Raw genomic sequence first — 26,704 nt, forward strand, 5'->3', positions numbered from 1 at the left:
GGATTGCCAGATTGGTGGTCTGTAGGTTTTCTGTCCATCTGGATTTGACAGTCTGAAATGTGTGGGAGCACGCAGGGAGGGGTGTGTGTGTGTGTGTGCGCGCATGCACACACACACACACACACAAGCACTCATACACATGGTGTCTTATTAGAATGAGTGCTCTCAGCTGGAGAAAACATCTGCTATTTCGTGCCCTCTGACCTTGACCCTGTTGATTTCTTTGAGCAAGGAAGTGTCTTGACACCAGAGATTTGTAGACAACCATCTTCCAGACTGCTTCTTCCAGAAGTCAGACCCCAGGGGGAGCCAGTGGAGTGTAGAATCTACCCAGCATCTCTTTCCCTCTATCTATCTCATCGGTGACCAATGAGACAAAATGTTGGCTGATCTAACTGGTTTTCTTTCTTTCCTGGAAGCCAGCCTACAACAAGGGAAGGTGCATAGGTAGGAGGCTGGGATCTGATGCAATCAAGTGCAGTGTTGGCGTGGTGTGTAAATGTCCATGCAGTCTTAAACCAAGCTTAGCTGAGGCCAATGCTGTGGCCCACTGAGGTGACTGCTACCCACCCTCTGCTTGGTTAAAATGGCTCTCCTGATCACCAGCTTTGCAGAATTGTCTGTCTGGGAGTGAACCTGCGCCCATCCCACTTAAAAGCAGAAAAGAGGAGCTGACCATACACAAGGAAAATCCTCACCCATTCTTGAACGTTCCATGGCTCTCAGATCCGCCCATAAAGCAAGCTACCCAGGGTCTCTCAAGGTGGTTCTCTGTATTCAGCTTCTTTCCAGGTACTGTCTTTGGACCACTTTCTTTGATGGAGTGGAGGATGCTGGGTAGAGATCCCAACAGTCTGTCTCTGTGCCCTCCTCAGCCTCACCCACCTGCAACCAACCCTGTCAGGGTTTGGCTGGCCTGACAGAATGTCTGCTTGGTCTACTGCTTCTCCCCTCAGTGGGTCACCCACCTTTAGGGTCCTTCTGGTCCGATTCTCTCCTTTATACATTTCCTTGAGATGTTTATATCAGATGGTCGAAGCAGTGGGTCCCCATCAGCACTGCAAGACCCCATCCCCTTTCCCTAATCCTTCAGAAGGAAGCTCTTAATAAATCCCGATTCCTTCCCATTTCATAACCACCTGCTTAATACCTGGAGAAAAAAACCTGGCTGTCCAGTCTCCAGCTAGGCTGGCCCATCAGGGCCCCCTGCAAGCTGTTCAACCTAGAGCTATCAAATGTGGCTCTGGCTCCTCATGCTTTCTCCTTCCCAGGAGCTTCTTTAAGACCAGAGACCTGCACAGCAAGCCAGGAGTGCTAGGATGTTTGTGGAGACAGGTGCATGGCTTCATAAAGGCCATGTTCGCTGGACCTGTCCCATCTACTCTGGATGCCTCAGTTTCCATGTGTGGCTCATTAACTGTGGGTAACAGTTTAGCTGAAGCTAGTGTCCAGCCCACTGTGGGCTAAGTAGCAGTTTGCAGTTGGGGTGTAACATGACCAGGGTTCAAGTAAGGCACAAGGGTTATGGTTAAGTATGTTGAGCTCAACAGAGGGTGAGAAATCTACAGGAAGACGATCCTCTTCCCTTCTCTAGATACAGAGCTACCAGCTCAGTGTGGGTGTCCTCAGGCACGGGAGGGCAGTGGGCTGGTGGCACTCTGGGAGACTGCAGGGTACCTGTCTCAGCTCAAGGGCACATAAGCTCACTGAATGGGGACATAATCACTTGGAAGCCCTGCCATTGCCTATGACTGAGCCGAGTCCTCTATAGGTACACAGGTAGCATGACTGCACTGCATGGGGTGGGGGTGGGGCTGCTGGAGCAGGGCGGGTAGAGGTGGGGGCTGATGAAAGGCAGGCAGTGTTTGTGTCTATGACCCTCAGAGACATGCAGCCTCCCCAGCTTGGGGAGGCTCGAAAGGAGCTGGCTTCAGACAGCTGAGTTTCTTAAGTTTCTTTACCATAGGGAAGGATGGTGTGGGCCACCACCATTTCATTTGCTGATGGACATAGCTGTCCATCTGTTTCCTAATAGGGAAACGGGGCAGCACTGTATGTATGTGACAGGCAGGCCAGAGAGCAGGCTCATCTCAGAGTGGCCAGGTTTTCAGGTACCTCTGCTGGGCAGTTCCCAAACTGCTTCAGGATGTCCCGCTGAGATTTCCAGAAGGTTCCCCCTGGATCCTGTAGCTTTAGAAGCCACCCAATGCTACCAGGCTTACACACACCTGCCATCAGAACCCTCTGCTCTTCATAGCTACACTCTGTCCAGATGGTGACACTTAGAAACTGATGACTGGCGTTGAGGACTGATCAGTACCCAGCCCCTTGACTAGCATGTGTGACTTGGAAGACCCAGTTAAGGTTCCAGGACAGTCAGGGGTCTGGCCTCAAGGGTCTCTCTGTCACAGATGCTCCAAGTCTGACCTGTCCATGAGACGGGGGTGTTGGGAGATGGCCTGGTATCACTAAACTTCTTGCTGGGCCCCTTTCCTGCCCCCTCCCCCCAGATGTTGCTCACAGAGCCTAAGGGTTCTCTCTAGGCCAAGCCCCTCCCACCTAGAGGCTTCCAGGAACCCCCTCCCTCTAGTGACCTTGGTGTGTCCCTGGCCCCCTGGCTTCCCTCCAGCCTTGTCACCCTCAGGGGGAGAGGTTGGTGAGCAGAGGAATGAATGTGTGTGAGATGGGTGGGCTGGGAGACAGAAGGCAGTTCTTACACAGGGGATTTGGCATTGAACACAGAGCACAGTTAGCAGCTTAGAATTCCAATAGCTTTAAAAAAAACAATTCAACCCCCTAAAAACAAAAAGCCTCACAAAACAGCAGACCCCTGTACCCCGCCCCCCAAGTCTAATGTAACAGGCTAGCCATTAATAGTAAAAGACATTACAACACAGCACTAATGCAGGTGACACAGCAGACGGACCCAGTGTGGTGGGAACACAGCCTGACACATCACTCAGACACTAACCACTGACAGGGGCCAGGCAGGTTGTCCTTCAGGGCAGTGACATTAGGACAAAACCAAAAATGCAAAGCACTGGGCGAAATGGCTGTGGTTGGGGCGTGATTTAAAAACAAAACCTACAGATGGGCGTCCTCACACATTGCAAATAGGAATGGCAGAGCCTTCTCAGAGGGCCTGGGTCAGCACCATGAACATGGCCAAGAATCCCTGCCCTTTGAACCCAGGCTTTGTCTGAGGATAGACCCCAGGATGGAACTGGGTACCTGCCCTGATTTCCAGGAAGAGGCCCCAGTTCAGATTTCTGGGAGAGCCTTCAAGAGGCACTCTGACCTTGACCTCTGCCTTACCTCAATGAAAGGGAACCCCAGAAGCAGAGAGGAGACATCAGGATGGCCAGTGGTAAAAGTCACCACCATCTAAGAACTGCATAGTAGCCACTCCAGCTGACACCTCCTTCAGAGAGGCCATGATCTGAGGCAATGGCCGGGGCCAGCAGGGCTCCTTATAGCCTGAAGTCCTCCAACAGATCAACTGCTTCAGAGATGTGCTGGCTGGACTCAACGGTCTCCCCCAGAACAGAACGGGAAGCCTGCAGAATGGTCCCACACATGCAGGCAGCAGCTTTCATACTGAGGGAGCTGGAGTGGTCGCACCACACAGGTGGCAGAGAGCAGAGTGGTGCTTGGTGCCTGTTCTTCTGAACAATGGCCATGGGGGGCGGGGGGGAGGGGGCTGACAGGGCATGGTGGTAACTTGACAGAATGTTGCTAGCACTCTCAGGAACAATGGAGCTGGGGCCAGGTAGGGAGTGCTGTGCCTGTGAGAGCCAGAGTCCGCCTGTGTGCGGAGTGAACGGCCCTGGAGCTGACAGTTGGCAGCCCAGTGCTGTTAGGGTTACGGCTGCAGAGATCTTTCCTATGGGGCCAGGGGAGGGGACCCAGGACTGCAGGGTGGCCAGACCTGAGCTCTACATCTACAACGTAGCAAGTGACCCACGCAGAGCTCTGCCTCAGGAGTAAGGTTGGGGTTCCATCTCTAGGACCCCAAAACTAAAACCCAAGCTAGCATATGCATTGTCCATCTGTCAGTCCAAGTCCACGGTGGAACAGGTGATGTCGGAGTCTCAGTAGTTCTTTCCACCCGGTGACAGTGATGTGGTCCCCTTGAGGCACATTGTGCTCTGAACAACAGACAGCCTTTGGAGAGGAGCTGTGGCCACGGGTCCCCACACTCAGCTGGACTGTTTGGCCACGCCATCTCCTGCTCCCTGCTACCCTGTTTTGTTAAAAAATAATCATCTCGGTAGTGTAAACTTGACCCAATGCACACTAGAAAAACAACAAAAAATCAGAGGGGAGAAAGCCCAGATGTGGCAGTCCCCAGAAAGTCAGCAAGTCCAGGCCTCAGGACACAGCACACAGGCCTCACATCGGGTGCCATGTATGCATGGACAGTCACCTTCTGGGACAAACTCGTACCAGTTTTCTTTCACAGCCACTGTGGTCCCCTGACCTGAGGGGCAGCGGATGGTGTTAGACAGTGGGTGGTGCTCACTGGAGCTGTGGGGATGACAGGCCTGGATGCTGTTCTTCTGAAGGTGAGTTGTCTGGAAGCAGTCACAGTGCACTCTTCCTGCGGCACCCAGGACTTGTGGCTAAGTCTCCTGAGGTACCACCTGCATCAGCTTCTGGCAGAGCACTGTCACAGAGACTGTAGAGACAGGACAGGAGTGAGCATAGGGTGGAAGCCTGGGTGTGAGCTGCTGGCCACCTGCTCTCACCAGCCCATTTACCCTTTGAAATTTCAAGCAAAGGGGCTAGACATGGTGAACACACGGGTAACTGGAATCACCCTGACCTGGGTGCCTCAAATACAACTTTTTCAGGCTCTATCTTGTCAGGCCACCATGTCTAAGCTAGTGGCCAGCAGTGGGGTTCTGCCAGATGTCAGGGCAGCTGACCACAGAATGTCTGCTAAGACCAGCTAGGGTGGCACCTCATGTCTACTCCCTGTATCCCCAGAGCTCTCAATGCCGGCCCACACTATACTAGTGACCCAAACCCTTGGCTAGCACCACAAAGCCTGAGGCCCAGCATGATTCTCTTGGCCTGTAGGGTCTGCATGGCAGGACCAACGATTCCTCAACCCCGTTATCCCTGCCCTGGCTGGTATGGGCAGTGGCATGCACACTTACAGATGGCCTGCAGAATCCACTTAGGCTTGTTCTTCCACCAGACACCAAAGAAGTAGACAGGCAGCCCGCTGAGGATGATGGCAAAGCCAATACCACACTCTATGGGTGTCTTCCAGAATGACACGGCAATGAGGAAGAGGCAGGCCAGGATAAAGAACACCGGGAGGGCCAGATTCACCTGGGACAGAATGAAGACATGTAGGCGACCAGGATCTCCTTCCCCACACGCCTATGGCCCGTGGACACAATGGAAAGCTCCTACCTACTGTCCTGTGGCTGCCATGTGGCATGGAGCCATCATCTTCTCTTTCAGGTCTGCCTAGCCACACCTCCCTAGACCTGGGGCCTTTGCCTTCAAGTGGCTTAACTGCCTCTAGCTGCCTACCCTGCCTGTCACGGGTCTGGGGAGGGCAGGAAGCCTTGTCCTATTTAACCTCACTCTGACCTCAAAGTACCCAAAACTCATCTGGTATAGACAGGAATAAGAACAGCTAGCCTGCTTTCTCTTGAAGCTTCCACAGGGCAGCAGAGGTAGGCTCTGCAGTCCCCACATCAGACACAGAAACCCTGGCTGGAATACCCACTTATGGCCACCTAGAGGAGGTTGACTCTTCTGGGAAGACCCTGGCTACCCACCAACAAGCAAGGAACCCTGCCTTCTCAGAGGACCCTTTGTGCTGAAAATGCTCATCCGACGCCACAGCCTGTGACTTAGCCCAAGCAGACAGGCTTCTGGCAGAGCAGCGTCAACACTGAATAACCCAGCAGGCAGAGCTGGGCTCAGGCCAGACTGCTGTCCAGAATCCCACTGTCTTAAAAACGGACTCCCACTGTGGGAAAGAGCCTCAGCAGGATAGACTCTAACTGTGTGCTCGGGGATGAAGCCCACAGCTTATCTGTGAGCTTCCCATGGACCAGCTGTGGGCAGTATGACCTCTGTACCTACAGCCTGGAAGACTGGGTGGTAAAGCCAGCATGGTTGGGGTCTCCCACTAACTGGCCACCAGGTAGCTATTGTTATTGGTAGAGACCACTGAGTACAGGCAGGAAGAAGGTGCGACTGGGCCAGCCTTGTGCCCTGGAGAACACGCTGGCTAATAGAAGCTGCTGGCCACCAGCCACCATGAGCCAGCTGTCTTGGGACAACTCTGATACTTGCTCTGACCCCAGCAGATCGCCTTCAATGTGCCCTTCATTCACACAGAAGGGGACAGGCTCCCTTGTTTGCCAAGGAGAGATGGATGCTGGACAGGGCAGGACCAGAGGTGCTGGTCCAGGGCTCCTGGGATACAGTCCTTACCTCTGACAATGACACCCCAGGACTGAGCAGGGACACCATCCAGCACTCACTCACCTTGATGGGACGCTCCAGCTCAGGCTTCTTGAAGCGCAGCCACATCATGCCAATGATCGCCAGGGCCACACACAGCCAGTTGAAGAAGCTGAAGAAGTTGATGATGGAGAAGATGTCTCTGGAGAAGGCGTACATCAGGGTCATAACACACTGAAACCAAAGACAGGGCCAGGTTAGCCTGCAGGGCTGTGTTGATGCGGCTGGGAGAGTGCCAGGGCTACCGGACAGCAGACTGCCAGGCCCACCAGTGTCTGGCTGAGCACATCAGCTTGCCCTTGCTTTAAGAAGTGACTGCTGTGATAACATGACAGGTCTTGGGATGCAAAGGGAGGGGCAGTGAGAACTGTGAGGCACCTGCACTTAGCACCTCCTGTGGTGACCAAAATATCCATTGGGGGACCTTTCCAACAAAGCACAGTGCACACTACACACCACACCACTAAAAGCAAGCTCACAGTGATGCCGACTTTGCTTCCTGAGGAACTCTGATTTCCTGACTCAGAAAGTGTGAGGCAGTCAATGCTTCTTGTTTAGGCTTTCTGGGGTCATGGTGACTGTTTTGTTACAGAGCAGGAGACGACTAACACAACTCAACAAACAAAAACAGACAACAGCATAGTACAACTCGTGTGCTGAGACCAACAGGCATGGCAGAGCAAACTGACACAGATGAAGCAGACGTTCTTGCTGGGTAGGGATTTCATCACTTGATGACTGACTGAGCTCTCTTTAGACCCACAATGGGGTTCTGAACTTTAAAAAATCTGCTAGTGTGTTAAAGTCTGGAGCATCTTGGCAGCCATGTGTACAATACACAGTTCCCAACTCCACATGGCGCTGGGCATAGACACCAGGCAGGCCCACATGATAGACTCACCGTGAACACCAGTGACGGCACAGGTGTCAGGAGCTGTGGGTGGATCATGGAGAGAACAGAAGGCAGGTGGCCCTCCCTGGATCCCACGAAGAACAGTCTGTGGATGGAGCAGTGGGCAGTCAACCCTGGCCCCACCACCCAGACACAGACGGGAGATACCTGGAGCTAGGGAGTCTGTCAGCTACAGTGGGAGGGGCTCGGTCTTTGCCCCAGCACAGGACCTTCAATGTCCTTGACCTCTTGTACTAACAAGGACAGAAACCTGGGGCTGCACCTCACTTCTAGCCCCCCATGATATGATCTAAATAGCAGGTCAGAACAGTTCCTCTGTTCCTAGGTCATCCAAGGATTTAACACCAGCCATCCATCATGAATCAACTGACAGCTTTCAACGCTCCGGAAACAGCAGAAGGAGTTCTTCCGAGGTGCTGTCAGGCACTTACCTCGAGGACGTGAACAGAGACCCATTGACAGAGCCGAAGCAAGACAAGCCCACAAAGACAGGAATGATCCAGGACATGACTCCCAGGTGGTAGTTCCCAAAATCCTGGACAGACACAACACAGGGTGAGCGCATGACTACAGTGGTGCACAAGTAAGATGACCTCAACTCTGGCCCCTGGAGCTGCTTAGCCTGTGACTCAGCCCTGGACCTCGGGCTTCTACAACGTGTGGCCATCTTTCAGAGTTAGGGTCTGCACTAAGAGGGAAAACAGGGTCCCACAGTGGGCCATCCCCAAGTCTTGCTGGAGGGTACACATAAGGCTCACTGACCCCTTCCCACGGGACACATGATAAATCTTTGACAGGGCTCCCTTACTGATGGCTGCTTCACATCTGCCAGGGGCCTGGTGTGGTGGGCATTTATAAACCATGAGCTTAGAAACAACACTTAAATAAACAAAATCTAGACAGCTGTCTCTCCTCTGTGGTCCCCTTTAGTGAACACCAATGATGACCACCAGACTCCCCAGGCATGGTGAGACTTAGGCACAGGACTGGGGTTGGGGGTACAATCCCAGGCTCTCAGGAGAGGCTGATGGGCGGAGTCTTACCACAGCCACAGCTTCAGATGTCAGCATCTGGCTGGTAGACAGGGTAGTGAAGTAGGCCAGGTTTGTCAGCACATAGACCAATGTGACAATGGGCAAGGAGATGATGATAGCCAGGGGTAGGTTCCTAGGAAGACAGGCAGGGACAGTCAGTGTGACCCAGGACTTAGGGCCGGACCCCCGGGGACAGGAGCCAGGCTCCCTGACCTCTACAAGTGGCTCCACATCTGGGCCTCACTTCTCAGGCAAACAATGGGTAAGCACATGGCTTGATAAGCCCACTGGACTTGGGCAGCTGCACACAGTGAAAGCATAGCTCACACTTTCATCCCTCAAGTACTGAGCATCTTTTTGGAGGCTCTGAGGGCTGAAGAGAGTCAAGCCTGCCCGATGTGAGCTCTCATGTCCTACCTGCGAGCATCCCCCAGCCAAGTCCCCTCCAACTGGTGTCCAGGGCCAAGAGCCACAGCTGCCCGTGTCTGGCCTAGAATCAACCCTATCCTCCAACATCCTCACTGTATGTTATTGTATGCAGGCCCCTCACACAGCCTTCCACAGAACGGAACAGGGAGGGCTCACCAACAGGCTCTTACAGTGTGTGGTTTTCCCCTGTTGTGTTAAAACAAAATGAAATATGTCTCTGCCATTTCTGCACATACCTGTAGGGGTTGATCATCTCCTCCGTGACAAAATTCAGATAGTTCCTAGAAACCAGGCAACAGTATGTCATTGTATTGTATACATAGTCCTTCCCCGGGCCTGCTCTGGGTGGGTGTGGTGTTGGAATGAGATCAACCCCTTAGCTCACATAATTGCATGCTCAGTCCCCAGCCAGTGGGCTATCAGAGAAGGGTTGGAAGATACGGCTTTGTTGGATTGGTTGTGGCTTTTGTGCCGCTAGGGCGGGCTTTGAAGTTTCAAAAGGCCACATGCGGCCCAGAGTGTCTCTGCCTGACTGCTTAGAGTCAGGATGCAAGCCCTCAGCTCTGCTCCAGCACCATGCTGAAGCCGGCTCCCTGCCTTGACAACAATGGACTAACCCTCTGAAACTGTAACAATGATGGACCAACCCTCTGAAACTGTAACAACGATGGACCAGCCCTCTGAGACTGTAACAACAATGGGCAGTTGGCACCCTCGGGACCAGTTCCTCACTCTGCTCTGCTCTGTCCTCTGGCAACTCTATTTGAGATGAGCACATGAGCCATCCTGTTAAACCACTCTCTTTGGCTTCATCCCAAGCTTCTTTCAGACCAACCCTCTGAGACTATAACAACAATGGAGAACTGCAGACAGGACCATTTCTCCCTGCCTATTTCCTAAAGGTTGTGACCTGTAGGTGCCTGTGCAGGTCTTCAAAATGTCCTTGTGTTCTGTCCCACCCACTTGAGTCACCCCTGTATGGTCAGAGCACTGAGATTCTGAGTACATCAGGACCATGTGTTCCCAGGCCAAAGGATTCAGATGTTCCAGAACCTACCAGCCTCCGTAGGCGAAGAGGCCACTGTACAACGCCAACACAATGTTCCCCACGTCCAGATTAGTGCCTTCAAAGGACAACTTCTGTTGCAGGATGGACGTATCACCTACAATACATTAAAGAGAACAAAACTGCTTAGAGGATCTGGACAGAGGTCACACTACAAGTTCTGGAGTGTTTCTAGAGCAGAATACTGCAGCAGAAGCTCAGGATGTGGGCGTTTACTGCAGCAGACTGACTGCACCTGCCTAGCCATCAGACCACCAGCCTTCTACATTCCCTGGCCACTCAGAGGATTATGGGCTTCCTGGAAACCTATGAGATCTCTACAGACTGAGCACAGGCCTTGGCTGGGAGGGATCAGCTCTAGAGCCTCTGCTGACACAGGGCTGTGTGCTCATATGCCGCCTGCAGGCAGTCTCATTAACTTTCAGCTACACGGAGATTTTAACACCTTGGCCTCTTGCTATGAAGCTCAGGAAACCCTGGTACAGGGCTACCAGGAATTAATTGGGAAGAATTCAGGTCAGACATGTACCACCCCAAATATGTGTGAGCAAATGTTCACAAGGATGAGGACAGGGTGAACTGACAGAGTCAGGGCACCCAGAGACACCCTGCTTGGAGCAGAGGCCACTTCTCACAACCCCTGCTTGTACCTACCACCCAGATGACCACACAGCCCAGGCTCCTGGTAGTGTTCTTTCTGAGTAATTTTTACAGCTAGTGGCTATCAGAGTAGAGTCTCAGGGTGGTCACTGGGCTGCTAGGATGTCCTTCCTGAGGCTTGGTTACCTTATCTGTGAAATGGCTCATTTCATCAAGCCTATAAAAGTATGCTACTTAATGATACCAAACTGGAAACAGGTATCTGGACACCAGCAAGGTGGGTGGCTAGTTCTCCACAGACTCAGGACACCTACCTGTGGGGCTTGTTAGGTCTTGTGACTCTGGGCCCCTGAGCTACAGCATTGACATACGGTTTACATGACCTAAGACCATGAGTCCAACAGAATTAAGGCACCTTGAAACTGTACAGTGTGATCCCCCAGAGGTGAACTGTTTTTCTGTGTGGTTATGGAGGCAGCACAGGGCCTGGCCAGGTCTGCTTAAGACATCATCAGCTATCCTGGGGCCAGGCCTGCCTGATTCATACTCCTGGGTCAAAGTCAACAAAGGACCCAGTAATGGAGGTCTCCACAGAATGTCTTTCAGCCCTGTGCCAGGGTCTGACTAAGAAGGACCAGTTGTTTCACAGCCTTCCGTATGTATGGAATGTCCCATGATTCTGTTCCAAAGCCTGAGCTAAGGATATCCTGGGCTCCCCACCCACCTCAGGTTAGGCCTAGTCTTCTAAGAAGGGTGTTACCCACATGCCCATCTGCCTAGGTCCTGGTCACAGGGTAGTCAGAAGCTGGCGTGTGGTGAGCAGTGCAGGGCAGCTCGGGACAGGGCACCTTCAAAAGCACTTTGGTGGAGCCTCCCACAACTCAGGGCACGCCCCTCATGCTCTGCAATGGAAAGCTCTGGAACAAGGAGAGCCTTCCTGTGCACAGTGCCTAACTCACACGTCGCTGCCCTGGGTAGCACTTCTCCTGTAAGCTGGGAAAGCAAGGCAGTATATGAGGATCTGTCTTCAGGCTCTGTGAGAATTGAAGCTGATTCTCCACCATGCTGGGACCCTTTAAGGGATGGAAATGAATACTGAATGCCAGAGACCTGGACTAGTGAGCAGAACACACCCTGAGTCAACAGAAAGAGCTTTAGCCTGGAGTCCACAGCTGCTTTGTGACACGACCTCAGGCTAGCTGAGAGAAGAACATAAGCTTGGGGCAGTGTGAGGTTTTCCAAGTCAGAAGGAGATGTGTTCAGTCCTGCGGCTCGTGTAACATGTTAGTGTTTGCCCTGTGGACACCACCATGCTTGGATCACAATGTGAGTGCAACCGTCACCCAAGATGACGGTGTGGAGCCAAGAACCCAGCAGAGCAGAACGTCCCGGCTGGAACACCGGGATCCTGGAACACCCCTGAGAGAATAATAGCAGCTGCTGTGACAAGACCACAGCTTGAGAATCTCAGTGGCTCCATTCCCAGGACACATGAGGCTGGGGCGATCCTTTGAGGACCTTAGTACTTCAGGAGACCTCAGGTGGAGAGTGATGTCGGGGTGCACAGAGAAACGACACTCAGATTATAAAGTCTAGTACAGTGGGCAGGATGTCTGCTTTCTATCCAGCCTGGGGGTGGGGGTGGTGGCAGGAGGGATGGTTTAATCCCCTCAGCAGATGGTTCTCTGCCAAGGACTTAGGGTTTGGACCAGTCTACCCATCTCAAATCTACCACTTCCCTTTCCCACTGAGGACGAAGGTGAGGACTAAAGTCAGATCTGTGTCAGGGCTTATGGCATTCAGCCTGGGCTGCAGCAGAACCCGGCACGTGGTTACTGTGTTCTATGCTGGACACTGGCCCAGGTCTGGAGGCCACAGCTTCCCTGGATATTTGACTGAACAACATTGTCTCTATAGGTACCACGGAATGGACAGCAGATTCCCCGAGCTGTTCCCAGACTGGACTGGCGCACAGGTGACCCCACAGTGCCCTGTCCCCCTTTGACAGAAGCTCCACCTTGGTGGCTTGAGGGTCTGAGGGAGTAGCTATACCCACAGGTCTGATCCATACGAGGCAGCTCCCTTGGGACAGATTGAGAGGCTTAGAAAGAGAAAGAGAGACAGGCACCTTGCAGGAAGTGGGACAAGCCTGGGATTTAGATGTAACTGCCCCACCTTAACCTAGAAGCCTTGGAGTTGTCACAAATCCAGGTGGGGGTGGGGTAAGTGCCAAAGTCCTAGTGGTAGCAGTGATCAGAGACTCTGCTCAATGGGCCCAGCATGACCTGCACTGCTTAATTAAGGAGCCACTGCCAGGCCCGAAGCTGACTTCCCCAGGCCTGTTCGAGTCAGGCCAGATCCATATGTCCATATAGCTTTAGGAACTGGACAATGGGTAGGTGAGGATTCACTACAATGGCAGACACAGGGCAGCCAAGCTTACAGTGTTAATGGCACAGGTAGGTTGGGAGCAGACAATTCCAACATGCTATGGCCTTCGGAGCTTCGCTGTCCCTCCTCTCAGCTTAGCAGTGTCTCGGAGCCCCGTCTCCCACTCTGGCCGCATCAGGTGGGGCCTGGTCGGCAGGCCTCCCATTCCTCAGCCATAAACCACTTCTCTCCACAGGGCTAACAGGCCCTGTTGTGAGAAGCTATGTATAAGCAGAGACCCCGGCAGGGTGTAGCCCTAAAACCACACATCAGAGTTCTCTGGAGACCAGAGACAGCTGGGGTGGAAATGCTCACGACCCAGGACAGAGGACTTCAGGGAACAGCATCCAAAGACACCTGTCATGCAGTGTGGCCATGGGAACCTACCCCAGAGGAAAAGAGGCTGCTGAAGCCAGAGCGCCTGCCTGCCTGCCTGCCTGCCTGCCTGCCTGCCTGCCTTCCTTCCTTCCTTCCTTCCTTCCTTCCTTCCTTCCTTCCTTCCTTCCTTCCTTCCTTCCCTGCCGGATGCCTGGGGCGGCACACAGAAGTACTGAGGGCAGGTGTGCTGGAAATGAACATAGATTTGAACTTCTTCCTACCTATGGGACATGGCCAGTCTTGCAGCCTAACTCAAGAGTACAGAGGCAGGCCGGGCGGTGGTGGCGCACGCCTTTAATCCCAGCACTTGGGAGGCAGAGGCAGGTGGATTTCTGAGTTCGAGGCCAGCCTGGTCTACAGAGTGAGTTCCAGGACAGCCAGGGCTACACAGAGAAACCCTGTCTTGAAAAAACCAAAAAACCAAAAAAAAAAAAAAAAAAGTACAGAGGCTCCTCAAGGCTGGTGTGTCCTGGAAAAGACGAGGGCCCCAGGCAAGCTGGTAAGCAGGAGAAACCTAAGGCACTGTGGTCCTGTATTCCCAGTACCAATCCATGGCACCCCTACAGCCAACCTCAACCCAGGGAAAGCGCCAGGCTCCTTTCTGTCCTCCTCCAGGTTCTGGATACATGCTGCTCAGTTAGCTCTGGGCCTGCCAGTTTTCTGCAAACACATATTTATCTGTAAAGGTAGCTTCTGCTGATGAAATGTTGCCAGGTGGCACAATCGTGGATAACGGAGCTCCAGATCAACAAGGATCCTAGTCAGGCACAGGAGACAGATGAGACAGTCACAGTCACAAGAAGATGGAGGCTGTGTGGCCTGTGGCTCTGAGGATTTCAGGAGGGACATTCCTGTAACCAGGGCTCAGGGCCCTGTGTGGAGAACTGACCAAGCCTGGCATACATCTTGAGGGACTGTGTAAAGCCCTTGGGTATGGTGTACAGCCAGCCCTAGTATGTCTGAAGCTTGAGATGTTACCCCACAATAATCCATATCCTAAATCCCCCAATGGTTGAAGCTAGCCTGGGGCACCCCTTCAAAGACAGCTCTAAAGGTAGATGGGAGCTGGCACACTCCTCCCCCAGCATGTCCCCAGGCTTCCCTGAAATGGCTTTGGAAGGCTCTAGGCTGCTGATCCCACTTCCTGTTGGCAGAGCAACCAAGCGTGGGTCACTGTCACTTACTGACAAGGGACATAGCTAACATACAATTGAGGAGTCCACTTGTAGCTGCTGACCCATGGCAGCATCTGTGATGACACTTGCTCCTTCCATGATCCTGGGCAAAGCAGGTGACCACTCACTCAGGCCCAGGCTAAGGAAGCCTGCCTTGTACTATGGGGATGGTGTGCATCATTAAAGCCTCTCCTGCAGTCCATGTGAGAGGAAAGAAGGTGCTATGGGACCACACCTGCAGTGGCCTCAGGACGTTAGTTTACCCTGTTCCTGTGAGGTCCATCCCGGCAGACGCACAGTAGAGCTACTTTGTGTTCTCTGACGACCCAGGACAATTAACAGTCACAGGAAAGAACCTTCCAGAGTCCACTCCCACGCCTGGCCTTGAGAAGAAGGCCTGGCACCCACTTGTGTTCTGGAACAGTATGACCTCAAGCCACAGCCCCTTCAGGGTACTGTTGGCAAGGGTACAACTGACTAGAAAGGACACAGCAGGTCAAGGGCAGTAGAGTCCCTGCCCAACATGTCAATCGCTTGTCTCTTACTTCAGGTCCTCTCGGCTCACAGTGGCCAACTCACCCACTCCCACTCCCAAGTCCAGTCACAGCTAGTCAGATCTAATGCCAGTCTGGGCACTGTCTGCACTTCTGAAAACACTAGACCAAGTGCAGACACTTGTAAGGTCAGCAACAGGCTGAGTTCTCCCCAGCCATCTAGGTACCAGGGGCAGCCAAAGCGTCTCTCTCCTCACTGGGGGAGACGGGATGCTTAGGGGTGCTTCCAGGGCTTGGGTCAGAGCCTAATCTAGCTGTCTGCAAGTCTGTCGTCCACAGATCTGTGGCTAGCTGATATTCTCTCACAGTGACATGAGCTCTGGACTACAGGGCCTGTCTTCTCTGCATCTCACGTGAGGGGGCTGTAGAGATTCATTCTGTGGAAGGCTGGCAGGGTAGAGTGATGCTCACACAGTTTATCACTTTCCCTGATGAGAAAATAGCCTGGGCAGCAGGGTTACCTGAGGGCTGGGGCGGTCAACGAGGAAGCGGCTCAGAGTCATGTAGAAATGGCCACCATGTTCCCAGACCCACAAAGGTTTCATTAAAGCAAGCTCACGCACCTGACCAGAGCCAGGGCCTCTGCTTTCAAGGACCTGGTGATCACAGTTGTCCTCTAAGGACTCTATGGCCAATGGGAAATGAGGGTGGGCAAGTGGGAGGGGCCAGCATTCCCACACGGTGTCCTTCATAAGTCAAGGCATCCATCTGGGTAACAGACACCACGCCTCCACTCCCCCTCAACCACCTACAGAGGAATTTTGCTGCTACTGCATAGAGTCCTGGAGCTCAGAAAGGAACTGCTGGGGGCGTGGGGTGTGCTTGCCACAGCCACCGGAATTATAAACACATTGTGCATTCAGGCCTGACAAAAGCTCTGCTGTCCCCTACTCCAGTTCGTTTTTCCTAACAGCAGTTCTGGTGCTCGATTCCTCACTGCATCTCAGCACGGCACTCAAATATGGTCCTGGTCAGCACTCCTTCCTCCAGCCGAGCGCTGTGCAGTCTGATGGGCTGTGAGCACAGAATATGAGCCCTTCTGCCCAAAACACAGGTCTGGACCACTGCCTGGAGTATCCAGGTCATGCTCAGCTCAAGTCCTTCCCTGGCAGCTAGGAAGTCCTTCCCAGCACTTCTGTGTCTGAGGCCTTGCCTCCCAAAGCACCTGGAAAGGCACTGGATGGAACTCTTTCGAGCTCTGGAGACTGGAGGAGGTGAACAGCAAAGGCCTCAGGCCACTCTGCTGCTGCACTCAAGGTGGGCAGTTCACAAGCCCGTGGATATCCCTGCCAGACATTCTTGAAGGACTGGGCCCAGCTGTAGAAGCACCATGTTCCAGGATTTCCTTCACCTCAAGCACAGTGGCAAATGGTTCCAGTCACATATAAACACTGGACAGGCAGATAAGGCCACAGAGAGGATGCAGTTTCTGCAGACAGTTGCCCACCCCTGCAGGACGGCAGGTCCCACACCCCTGCAGGAAGGCAGGTCCCACACCCCTGCAGGACGGCAGGTCCCACGCTTCAGGCTTCCCCAAGCTCCTGTGCATCCTTGTTCACAGGCTAGCTCAAGTCTGTGGGGTGAGGCTCCACAGAGGAGGAAAGGCAGAGAAACGACTGGACTGTACCACAGGTAGACAGCAGACAACCATTCCCATCCCCATTCCCCATTCCCATCCACTCAGTCCAGTCAGGAGGCCTTAGCACGGTGGAAAGACTGGTGTGTAAGGAAGCCAGTGGCTACTGCCCCATGGAAGGTAAGTTCATAGTCTCCTGTACCTGGGCATTTGGAACTTATCATACCTACAGAAAGGTCAGAAAGGGAGGCAGGCTTCAGCCAAACCCCAATTCTACAATGGGTCTGCTCTCATCTATGAAAAGGAGAACACGGTCCCTACTGCCTCTGCCCCAGGGCGACACCAGTACCAGGGGCATCCTCTGCAGTTCCTGGCAAGCGGTGCTGACCACTGACTGCTGCTGTGTTCTGGCTCAGCCTAAGTAGTGGCCCACGCTTCTGTGGGAGCAGCGACACTGTATACCACAACTCTCAGGCGGGTGCTCAGCCAGCTCCTATCCATCTTCATTTAGGCCACCACAGGGACTGAGATAAATGCAAAGGAGGAATTCCAATCAGGGGGCCTGGGCTGGACCTGAGCTGCAGAGCTTCCACTTCAATGCAGCCCATAGAGGGTGGATGAGAGGACATGACTGTGCCCGTGAGTATTAGGACTTGCAGGCAGCTGTCATGTCAGAGCATCACATGTGGCGGCTTGCAGATTACACAGAGCGCATGTCTTGTGTGCACACGGCTCACTTTCCCTTTCCCTGCTCCTGGCAGCCTCACAAGGCAGCCAGAGAAAGACTGAGAGGTCCAGATGACCTCCCCAAATGCATACAATGTGTGGCCAAAGTCCAGGCAGTTTGAGCCTGACGCTTCTCATGCTGGGAGGGCCTGAGTGTCAGGGTGACAGAGATTATCTTGCCTCTATACCTGCTGACATCATGCTTAAATTCAAACGGTGCTCCCACCTTCCAGGCCTGATCCCTATGCTCATACTGGACAGACAGCCACTGGGCCCTCATCTGGAGACAGATACTCTGAGGGCTGGTTTCTATCCTCCTGAAGTGACCCTGCTCCTGAAAGCACTCTTAATGTGTCATTGAAGCCAAATTCCCATTGTCTGCCAGCCCCTGGACACACAGGCATGAGAATCGGCAAGAGAGACTCACTACTAGCCGAGACACTTCTGAACAAGAGCCAGAGGCCCAAGAACCCTAGACTCATCTCAGAGTGGTCAGTCCTGGGAGAGCACTTCACACAAAGGAAATGCTGGCACAAAGCAGAGAGGGGCACTGTGGTGGTTGAGGCCATGTCACATGGAAGCTCCAACCCCTAACTTCCTGCATAGATAGACACTTGGGACTCCCCAGAGGCCTGCGCACTAGCTGGGGACAAGGCTTTAAGGTTTTGTATACACTCTGGCATTCAGTCTCTTGTACCATTCAGCTTTCCCTACGCCCAACTCTATGTCCCAGGCGAGGGAGCAGGCAGAGTCCTCACCACAGCAGAAGGTAGCATGGGCTTACCTTGTCCCATATCCTTTCCCATCTGGATGAAGCCGAGCAGGATGATGAGGGCCAGGGCCAGCAGCTTGGCAGCCGCGAAGGCATCCTGCACACGGGTGGCAGCCTTCACACTGTAGCAGTTCACAGCCGTGAGTAGCACTGTGGGGAAGGACAGAGAGAGCACAGTGTGAGTCCCCACAGGGTGGCTGGTCCAGTCCAGGGTCCGGGCACAGAGAAGGTCAGGTGCTGGCTGGGATCCCACAGAGGCAAAGCCCTGCCTGCCTTCCCATGAGCTCTGACTTTCTGAGCCTTGTTTTGATAAAGCTAGCTAGTTTCCTGGGGCCAGGGTCAAAGGTTAGAAACACCAGTTCTTCAAAGAGCCTGATCTTGGCTGCCCTGAATAGCCTGCAGCAAATTTTTTTTTTTAAAACATACAGGGTTTCACTATGTAGCCCAGGCTGGGCTCAAACTCAAGATCCTCCTGTCAAAGCCTTCTGAGTGGCAGGAGGACAAGCCTGCGCCACCAGGCCCGGCTCTTCACCTGGCCTCTGTGAGACAGGGGTCACTGTGTAGCCCCACTGGCACTGAGCTCTGCATCATTTGCTCTTGAGTGCTGGGATTAGACATGTGCCACCATGCCTGGGTAAGGTGTCCTTGGGTCTCAGCAGTCTCTACCACCTTAGGGACTCCCCATCAGAACCCCGTCATCTGCTGTTGTCTGTGTGTATCTGCTCTGTGGAAGGACGACTCAAATGAAATTCAAACAGCTTGGAGGACGGCCCCAAATCCTGGGACAGAACACGCTAGGGTCGAGCACAGCACGTAAACTGTACGGTGACCTCAAAGACAACCTTCCATGGGGTTGGTGAAAGCAGGTGAGGCATCTTGTCTATGTGAATCAGGTAAGCCAAGAGGGGAACAATGGGGCAAGGTGGGCACAGGCTGCAGGTGGGAACCAAAGGGAACAGGTGCTCTCACATGCTGTTGCAGGTGGGAACCAGAGGGAACAGGTGCTCTCACATGCTGTTGCAGGTGGGAACCAGAGGGAACAGGTGCTCTCACATGCTGTTGCAGGTGGGAACCAGAGGGAACAGGTGCTCTCACATGCTGTTGCAGGTGGGAACCAGAGGGAACAGGTGCTCTCACATGCTGTTGCAGGTGGGAACCAGAGGGAACAGGTGCTCTCACATGCTGTTGCAGGTGGGAACCAGAGGGAACAGGTGCTCTCACATGCTGTTGCAGGTGGGAACCAGAGGGAACAGGTGCTCTCACATGCTGTTGCAGGTGGGAACCAGAGGGAACAGGTGCTCTCACATGCTGCTGCAGGTGGGAACCAGAGGGAACAGGTGCTCTCACATGCTGCTGCAGGTGGGAACCAAAGGGAACAGGTGCTCTCACATGCTGCTGCAGGTGGGAACCAGAGGGAACAGGTATTCTCACATGCTGCTGCAGGTGGGCTTGGGGCACAACAAAACAGAAACTTGTCCCTGACATCTGACCAGCATATATTGAACAGGAACCACAGGTAATATTTTGTAGACACCTGAGCAACTGGACCACACAGCATGAAGGCAGAGCCTCAGGAGCCCGGGGCGGGGGGTGGGGATGGGAAGGGAGTGGGGGGGCAGGGGCTGCAGGCAAGCAATTTCGACAGGGCTGCCTGGTTTCCTAAGGAACCCTGAGACCTTGGCAAGAGTATGTAGTTATCTGTGGAGGGTTTCACCTCCACAAACTTCAAACTGGGTTTCAACACTGTACTCTGTGTAAACATAAATAAAAGCATGGTTAAAACCAGTGAGCACACCTACCTTGCCACCTTGGTAGCAGCTGGCTTCCCATACTAGGGCCCCCAACTTCCTCAGCTCCATCCTCAAGAGAGCTAGAAAGCCTCTACACCCAACTGTGGGGGAGGGGAAGGTTCCTGGCTTGCCTTGGCCAAACATTAACCAGTGCAGCATGCAGCCTGAGAGGCCCCAGTCTACCAGAACCCCGACTTCTCCAGGATGTAGTGGGAAAAGCTCATTGCTTCCCTAATGAGCAACTCCCACAAAGGCTGAGCCGACTCAGGCCTCACAGACGCCAGGCAGCATTTCCCCAGCCAGACTAATTATATGTCATTTTGCAGTTTGGGGAACAGACCGCAAAGACAGGAATCTACATTAATTATCTGGCCAACTTCAGGTGGAAGGGAAGCAGGAAGACGCCCTGGTGCTGGGGATGGAGGCTACAGTAGTAGCTTTACCTCCAGGAAGTCAGCGCGCATCTGCACTGAGTCACCTCCCTCTTTATAGCTCCGGCTGATGTAACACGGCTGCACTGCACTAGACCAGAGAAAGCTCCCTTGCTGCGCAGTAGCTGTAGTAGCTGCTGCAGCCACCACAGAGACCTGCTTAAAAACTCCCATGTCTCCCAGAGTAAAGGAGTGAGAGGAGACTGCGGGGTGAACACGGCCCCCTAAGATGCCCCCCCTATTGCCCTTGTCCCTTTCCCACAGGTCCCCAATCTGACATCTTTCCTTAGACAGCCCCACATTTCCTTTTAGGTGCGATGACAATGAAACAAAGCAGCCAAGCCTCTCTTAATCCCGCCTCCCCACACAACGGCTTCTGGGTGCAAGAGGCTGGCAGATTGCATCACTAGCCAGATCCCATTTGGCTGGGGTGAGCCGGCAGGAGGGGTGTGGCTAAGCCCAAAGCCATCCGCCTCAGCCTTGGCAGCTGTGGTCTCTGGTTTCTGAACTCTGAAGGGAAAGTATGACACAGCCTGGGCTTCAGGAAATGTGCCTCTGCTGAGTTGCCCGGTATGAGGTGCCCCTCTGAACCTCTAAGGAAGAGAGCAGTCTATTGAGCCACTGTCCTCCCTGTCCCAGTGGGCCCCTCTGCTACTCCAACACCCTGCCCTGTCTGGGCCAAGCCAGCTTCTCTCTGGCCAAAAACAGGCCTGAGCCCAGACTCCAGGCCAAGTGGACAGAGGAAGGCCACCACGGGCCTCGGCAATTGGGGTTGAACTTCTTAGCTGCTGACTTCTCTTCTGACATCAGAATAAGACAAAACAAAAGGGACTCTATACTTTGATGTGTCTTATAAAAGAGTCAGAGCAGGTGGTGAACCGGTAATGCTCACTGACTCGAGAACAAGTGAACAAGGGATTATTATCTCCCACAGCCGTTTTCAAAACCAAACAATCCGAAATAAATGAATGAATTCATCTAGGTCCAGGAGCTTCTGGTCTTCTCGAGACACTGTCATGAGAGGCAGTCAGAAGACTGACCGGAAGGAACCTCAGCTCCCTACGCAGACAATCTGCTGCCTGGCCAGCGCTTCCCACCAAAGACAAAGGCAGCAGGATTGGGCCGTGAGCCACTCCTGTTCATATGCAGCCCTGTGTCAAGGGGGGGAACCCTGGCTACAGCGCAGGAGGAAAAGCTGGTCCTTTTTGGGGTTCCCCACATGACACCAATAGATAAATGTGGCTGTGCTGGCTAGCAGCAACATCTGGACGCGTGAGATAAAGCCCAGTGCCTCATACTGAGTGCAGATAACCATGCAGGGCAGGCCCTTAGCCCACAGGCCTGTCTGCTCTTCACAAGGTTAGTTTTCATCCCTAGCCAGCTTCATGGGGACACTCAGGGAAACTTGGTTTACCACGGGCTCGAGAGCTCACACTTTACAGAGTGCTGGAGAGACCCTTTACTGTCTCACTGGGTTGGCAAAACACAGTGCTCCAGCCATGGAAGAAGCCCTAGGCTCACCTTGACACCACCTGATCCATGGCTGAGCAGGCATCTGGCACCAGAATCTCTTCCCTAAAGGACCATGCTTGGGGTAATATGGCTGCCAAGGAACTGCTGTTTCACTACAAAGGGCAGGAAGTAGAGATTCCTGAAGCTGGTCCTGTCCACACTCACTGAGCAGCACCCAGTCTCCCAGGGCTCCTGGGGCAGGGTATAGGAAGTGGCTGGTGGCTTCACTGGTTCCAGGAAGCATGGCTGGGCTGGTCCTCCAGGGTATATCTGTCCCTTTCCCAGAGACTGGACGAAGGCCTGAGCATGGGTTGGTTCAGACCTGGGATTGTCTGGAGGTGATCCTGGCTCCATCTAAATTGAGTCTGTTTGCACACGCAGAGACTTGAGACTAGTGGGTGATCCCACTGATGAACACAGGACTCAGCAGTACTTCCTGACTCCTTAAAGTCTAGATGTTACCAGTTCCCCACTCAAGGCTCCCAGGTAGAACCCAAAAGAGCCCCAGTGAGCCTCCTGCACAGGTGCGAGGTCTGCTTGCAATAACCAGCAGGTGGGAATGTCCCGTGGCCAGTCACCCCAGTGCTCACCCTAACCAGACTCCTCAGGTGCTGGTAAAAACAACTCCCCCGGGCCCCCAATCATTGGCAACCCCACTCAGACAAGTCTAAGAGAGCTGAGCGTCTAAGGTCAGCGGGCTCCCACATGCTGGGGCCATTAGCCCAGGTAGCCCACTCAGATACAATGGGTGACTTCTCTAGACTCCCTTTCTCCCTTGGGCTCCTGAGGATGCATGTGGCCACGTAGGTCAAGACACCTGCAGGGTGTGATCCACCTCCAGCACTGGGTGGCACTCTGTTGGCCCATCCCTGTCTTTGCAGAGGAACGTTGCTGCTGTGGCGTTTTCAATGCTTGCCTGCCTGCCTGCCTGCCTGCCTGCCTGCCTGCCTGCCTGCCTTCCTTCCTTCCTTCCTTCCTTCCTTCCTTCCTTCCTTCCTTCCTTCTTTCCTTCCTTCCTTCTTTCTTTCTTTTAAATTTGAGACAGGGTTTCTCTGTGTAGCCCAGCTGTCCCAGAACTCGCCCCATGCTCCCTAGAGGAAGCTGGTCTTCGATTCGGGCACGTGCCACCACACCTGGTGTCTTCAGAGTCCTATGTGCCCCCTCCTCAGGCTCAGGTCTACGTGGGCTCTCCATTATCTTTGTCTCGCTGTGTGTGTGGGGGGGAGGACGGACTCAGGCCTCACATCGCTGAGCAGTCACAGTCAACCACAGACAGTGCCGGGGTGCAGGTTATCAGGGACTGTTCAGTCAGGCCTGGCATATCTTCCCACAGGCCAGAAAACATCAGCTTAAAAAGCTGAAACACTGGGGCTGGTGAGATGGCTCAGCGGTTAAGAGCACTGAGTGCTCTTTCAGAGGTCCTGAAGGTGTCTGAAGACAGCTACAGTAAACTCATATACATGAAATAAATAAATCTTAAAAAACAAAAAACTGAAACATCCAAGTCTTGGGCTAACCAAACACCCGCTCACCCCAAGTGACTTCCCGACACCTCTGAAGCAAGTTCCCTGAAAACAGAGGTCCCAGGGGTTCCTGGTAACTCCAAAAGGCTACTACCTTGCTCCTCCAACTCCCACAGGATACCTGACACCTCTAAACCTCTGCTCCCACTCTACAGAACCACCGCCACCATTGGCTTAAACCCTACGCCAGGGGCTTCGTGGTCCCCTACTGATCTGACCACTACAGTGTTGAGTGTCTGAGGGAACAAAGCTCTGAGTGTAAGGGTTCCTCATCACCAGCTAAGTGCAGACTCTCACATCTGCGCGTGGCACTACAATTCCCTCTTCAGCGAAGCCATCAAGAAGGAGCAGGTGAAGCCAGGTAGTGGTGGCGCACGCCTTTAATCCCAGCACTTGGGAGGCAGAGGCAGGTGGATTTCTGAGTTTGAGGCCAGCCTGGTCTACAGAGTGAGTTCCAGGACAGCCTGGGCTACACAGAGAAACCCTGTCTTGAAAAACCAAAATAAATAAATAAATAAATAAATAAGAGAAAAAGAAAGAGCAAGTGAGACTTGCTCCACCATACAGCAGTTCCTGGGGAAGGAGGTCCCACAGAACTAACCTTGATGGCCCTTAAGTGGCATTAGAGTAGTCTAGCTGTAGGGGTGGGTGTATACTTTCCAGAGTATTTGAAGTGAGAACAGCAGATCGTAGCAAACACTACATACAATAAACCTGCTGAATGGGGTGCATTCGGGCTTCACCAGGGCACAACCTCTGTGTGTGTGTGTGTGTGTGTGTGTGTGTGTGTGTGTGTGTGGTGGTGGTGGTGATGGTGGTGGTGGGGAAGGTTTAGGGGCACATGGCTGTTAGGAACAGTGTGGGGGGGTTGGGGGGGCACATAGCTGTTAGGAATAGTGTGGGGGGGTTGGGGACACATAGCTGTTAGGAATAGTGTGGGGTGGGGTTTAGGGGCACATAGCTGTTAGGAACAGAGTTCAAGGCCATCTCGATCAGGTCCAATGGGTACAGTGAGAAAAGCCAGGAATCCCTGGGCTTAGGGGAGTTGCCAGCAGACCAGGCCTAACAACTCAGAACACCGCTGTATAGCACTTTGGGCAGTTGCTCCCCTCAGCAACCTGCAGCCTCTACCATACCCAGTTTGGTGTGGACCATCAGCACCAGTATGCCCTGGGGGGCTCACAGCTCAAGAGACAGAGTCAAAAGCTTGCTCAGGCCATCCCTGTGGCCCTGAATCCTCCCACACAACCCAGGCAAAGGGTTCCTAGGGAACTCAGTAAAGACTCCTGACCCTTCCATTCCTGCATCCTGAGCTGGTGGCATGACCAGAAATATAAGGTGAAGGCAGGCCCCTTACTGACTACAAGCAGCTGCCACACCATAAGGTCTCAGAAATGACATATGCTGGCTGGCCCCAAGGTCACGGTGACTCAGTGTGGATCAGGTTGCACACACCAGGCTCCAGAGAAGTGGGATGGGAAATCCTGCTAATTCTTTACATAGCAGCATATCCTGGCAACGGGGAAGTGTGGGCACGGCACAGAAGTGTCCAGCCAAGGGCTAGTCTGATGGCTGGTGCTCAGGGATGAGACATCTCTGGCTCCCAGCCTCCCTATGGTACACAGATGTGATGTGGCTGCTGCCAGGAAAAGTAACAGTTCAGAACAGCGCTAAATGACAGGGGCTGTGTGTAGGGTGTGAGTCCTCCAGCTGGGTCAGGGCAGTGGAAGGAACAAATGTGTCCAGGGCTGAATCAGAGGCTGGCATGGAAGGCTGGCTGCAGGCAGAATGGCCAAGGCCTCGCTCGGACAGGGAGCGCTGTTCTAGAGGCGGCTCTGGAGCCAGTCATATTGTCCTTGTGGCACCCTGTAACACCCCAGAGGTAGCCGTCTAAAGGTAGGGGCTGTCCGTCTAAAGCTCACCCCAGTGGAGATTGTGGCAGGAAGATAGAAGGTGACTGGACAGCTCCCTACAAACCCCATCCAGGGAGGAGCCCTTCCTCAGGAATCTAAATGCTGAGAACCTCTCTGAGCGGCTGAGTCCCTGCCTTAGCAGACCAGATTCCTGGATGTAGTGACCAAGGCACCACATAGCCTAGCACTTGCTACCCAGTCCACTCCTGCCTCAGTTTCTCTCACTATGAAACAGTGTAATGATTACACTGACTTCAAAGGCTAAATCAGAGGAAATATGCAGAGACCATGCATATGTGCCATGCAAAAAACAATGCACTCAAGGTGCTCGCCCCCAGCCTGTGTCTCAGGGCCTTGGGACTGTGGCTGCATGGGGCCACTATGGTCACCAACCACCATTTCTGGACAGAGATCCTGGGCATGCTATGGATTACCCAGTGGTTCATAATCCCTGCCCAACGCTCACCCCCTGCCAAAAAAAGGGGGGAGGGGTAGAAATACTTAAAATGCTTGCCATATTTCCCAGAAGCTTTGGTCAGAGGTTCTGTGAACTACTCATGTCTGGGGCCCCAGGTCCTGTGACTGGGTGTTGTCTACTCTGTGTGTATGTGCTTTCATGTCTGGCTGGAAAAGCCGATTTCAGTGCTAGTTACAAAGCTGTGCTGAGCTCATGGTTCCAGACACTGGGGCCACTAGAGCCTCTGCCTCAGCTCAGCCGCAGCAGCAACAGCGCCCAGAAACTCCAACGACTCCTGTGGAGGCCTGGGGTCTCTAGCAGAGGCAGTCTAGGGTAGAAACCAGGGGGTGACTTGAAGACAAGGGACAAAAAAGCCACATGGACACTGTGGCTCCCCACCACCACCACCCCCGCTACCCCTCCCCATCTTCTCTAGTGGCTACTCAGCTGACCCACTGACCTTCAGGTCAGCAAGCTTGGCCTGGAACTGGCCATCAGAAACCCAGGCAGGGCCAAGCAGAAGTCTACATGTCTTCACCCAGACCTTGTCCACAGCTTATGCTGCACACCTATACTTCAGAGGAAGGGAAACAGCGAGCACCCTTCCATTTCCTTCTCCCTCCTTCCAGCTTCTTCTCCATGCAGAGGCAGGCTGCGAGGCTGCTCCCCGGTAAGAGGGAGCAGGTCCACCAGGCAGAGTACAGAAGATGACACATCTCCTACATGATCGACTCTGTGCCATCTGCTAAATAAAGCTCTCCACCAACACCCAGGCAGGCTGGATCCCCATTTTACAGAGTTATACGTGGAGGTTCAGAGGGTCCTTCCTCAAATCAGAAAAACAATGCTCCTGATCGGATACTGGGAGGGAACTATTTCAGGCTACAGGTCTCCAGACATATGCTAACTAGAATGTCTAAGACTCCGCTGGAC

General features: G+C 53.4%; 1 protein-coding gene across 1 annotated transcript in view; it reads right to left on the minus strand.

Annotated features, from left to right (window-relative positions):
- Positions 1-2,749: 2,749 nt before the first annotated feature.
- Positions 2,750-26,704, minus strand: part of Slc7a5 (solute carrier family 7 member 5) — a 28,769-nt gene continuing 4,814 nt past the window's right edge. Inside the window, exons 2-10 of the mRNA XM_034522272.2 lie at positions 18,158-18,295; positions 9,926-10,031; positions 9,105-9,149; positions 8,449-8,572; positions 7,837-7,940; positions 7,394-7,490; positions 6,517-6,666; positions 5,163-5,340; positions 2,750-4,678 (exon numbers count right to left, since the gene is read on the minus strand). Of these exons, the coding sequence (XP_034378163.1) occupies positions 4,623-4,678; positions 5,163-5,340; positions 6,517-6,666; positions 7,394-7,490; positions 7,837-7,940; positions 8,449-8,572; positions 9,105-9,149; positions 9,926-10,031; positions 18,158-18,295 (998 nt within the window). The 3' untranslated portion in view covers positions 2,750-4,622. The remainder of the gene's footprint in view (positions 4,679-5,162; positions 5,341-6,516; positions 6,667-7,393; positions 7,491-7,836; positions 7,941-8,448; positions 8,573-9,104; positions 9,150-9,925; positions 10,032-18,157; positions 18,296-26,704) is intronic.

This window comes from Arvicanthis niloticus, chromosome 18 (genome assembly GCF_011762505.2).
Source record: "Arvicanthis niloticus isolate mArvNil1 chromosome 18, mArvNil1.pat.X, whole genome shotgun sequence".
Classification (NCBI taxonomy): Eukaryota; Metazoa; Chordata; class Mammalia; order Rodentia; family Muridae; genus Arvicanthis; species Arvicanthis niloticus.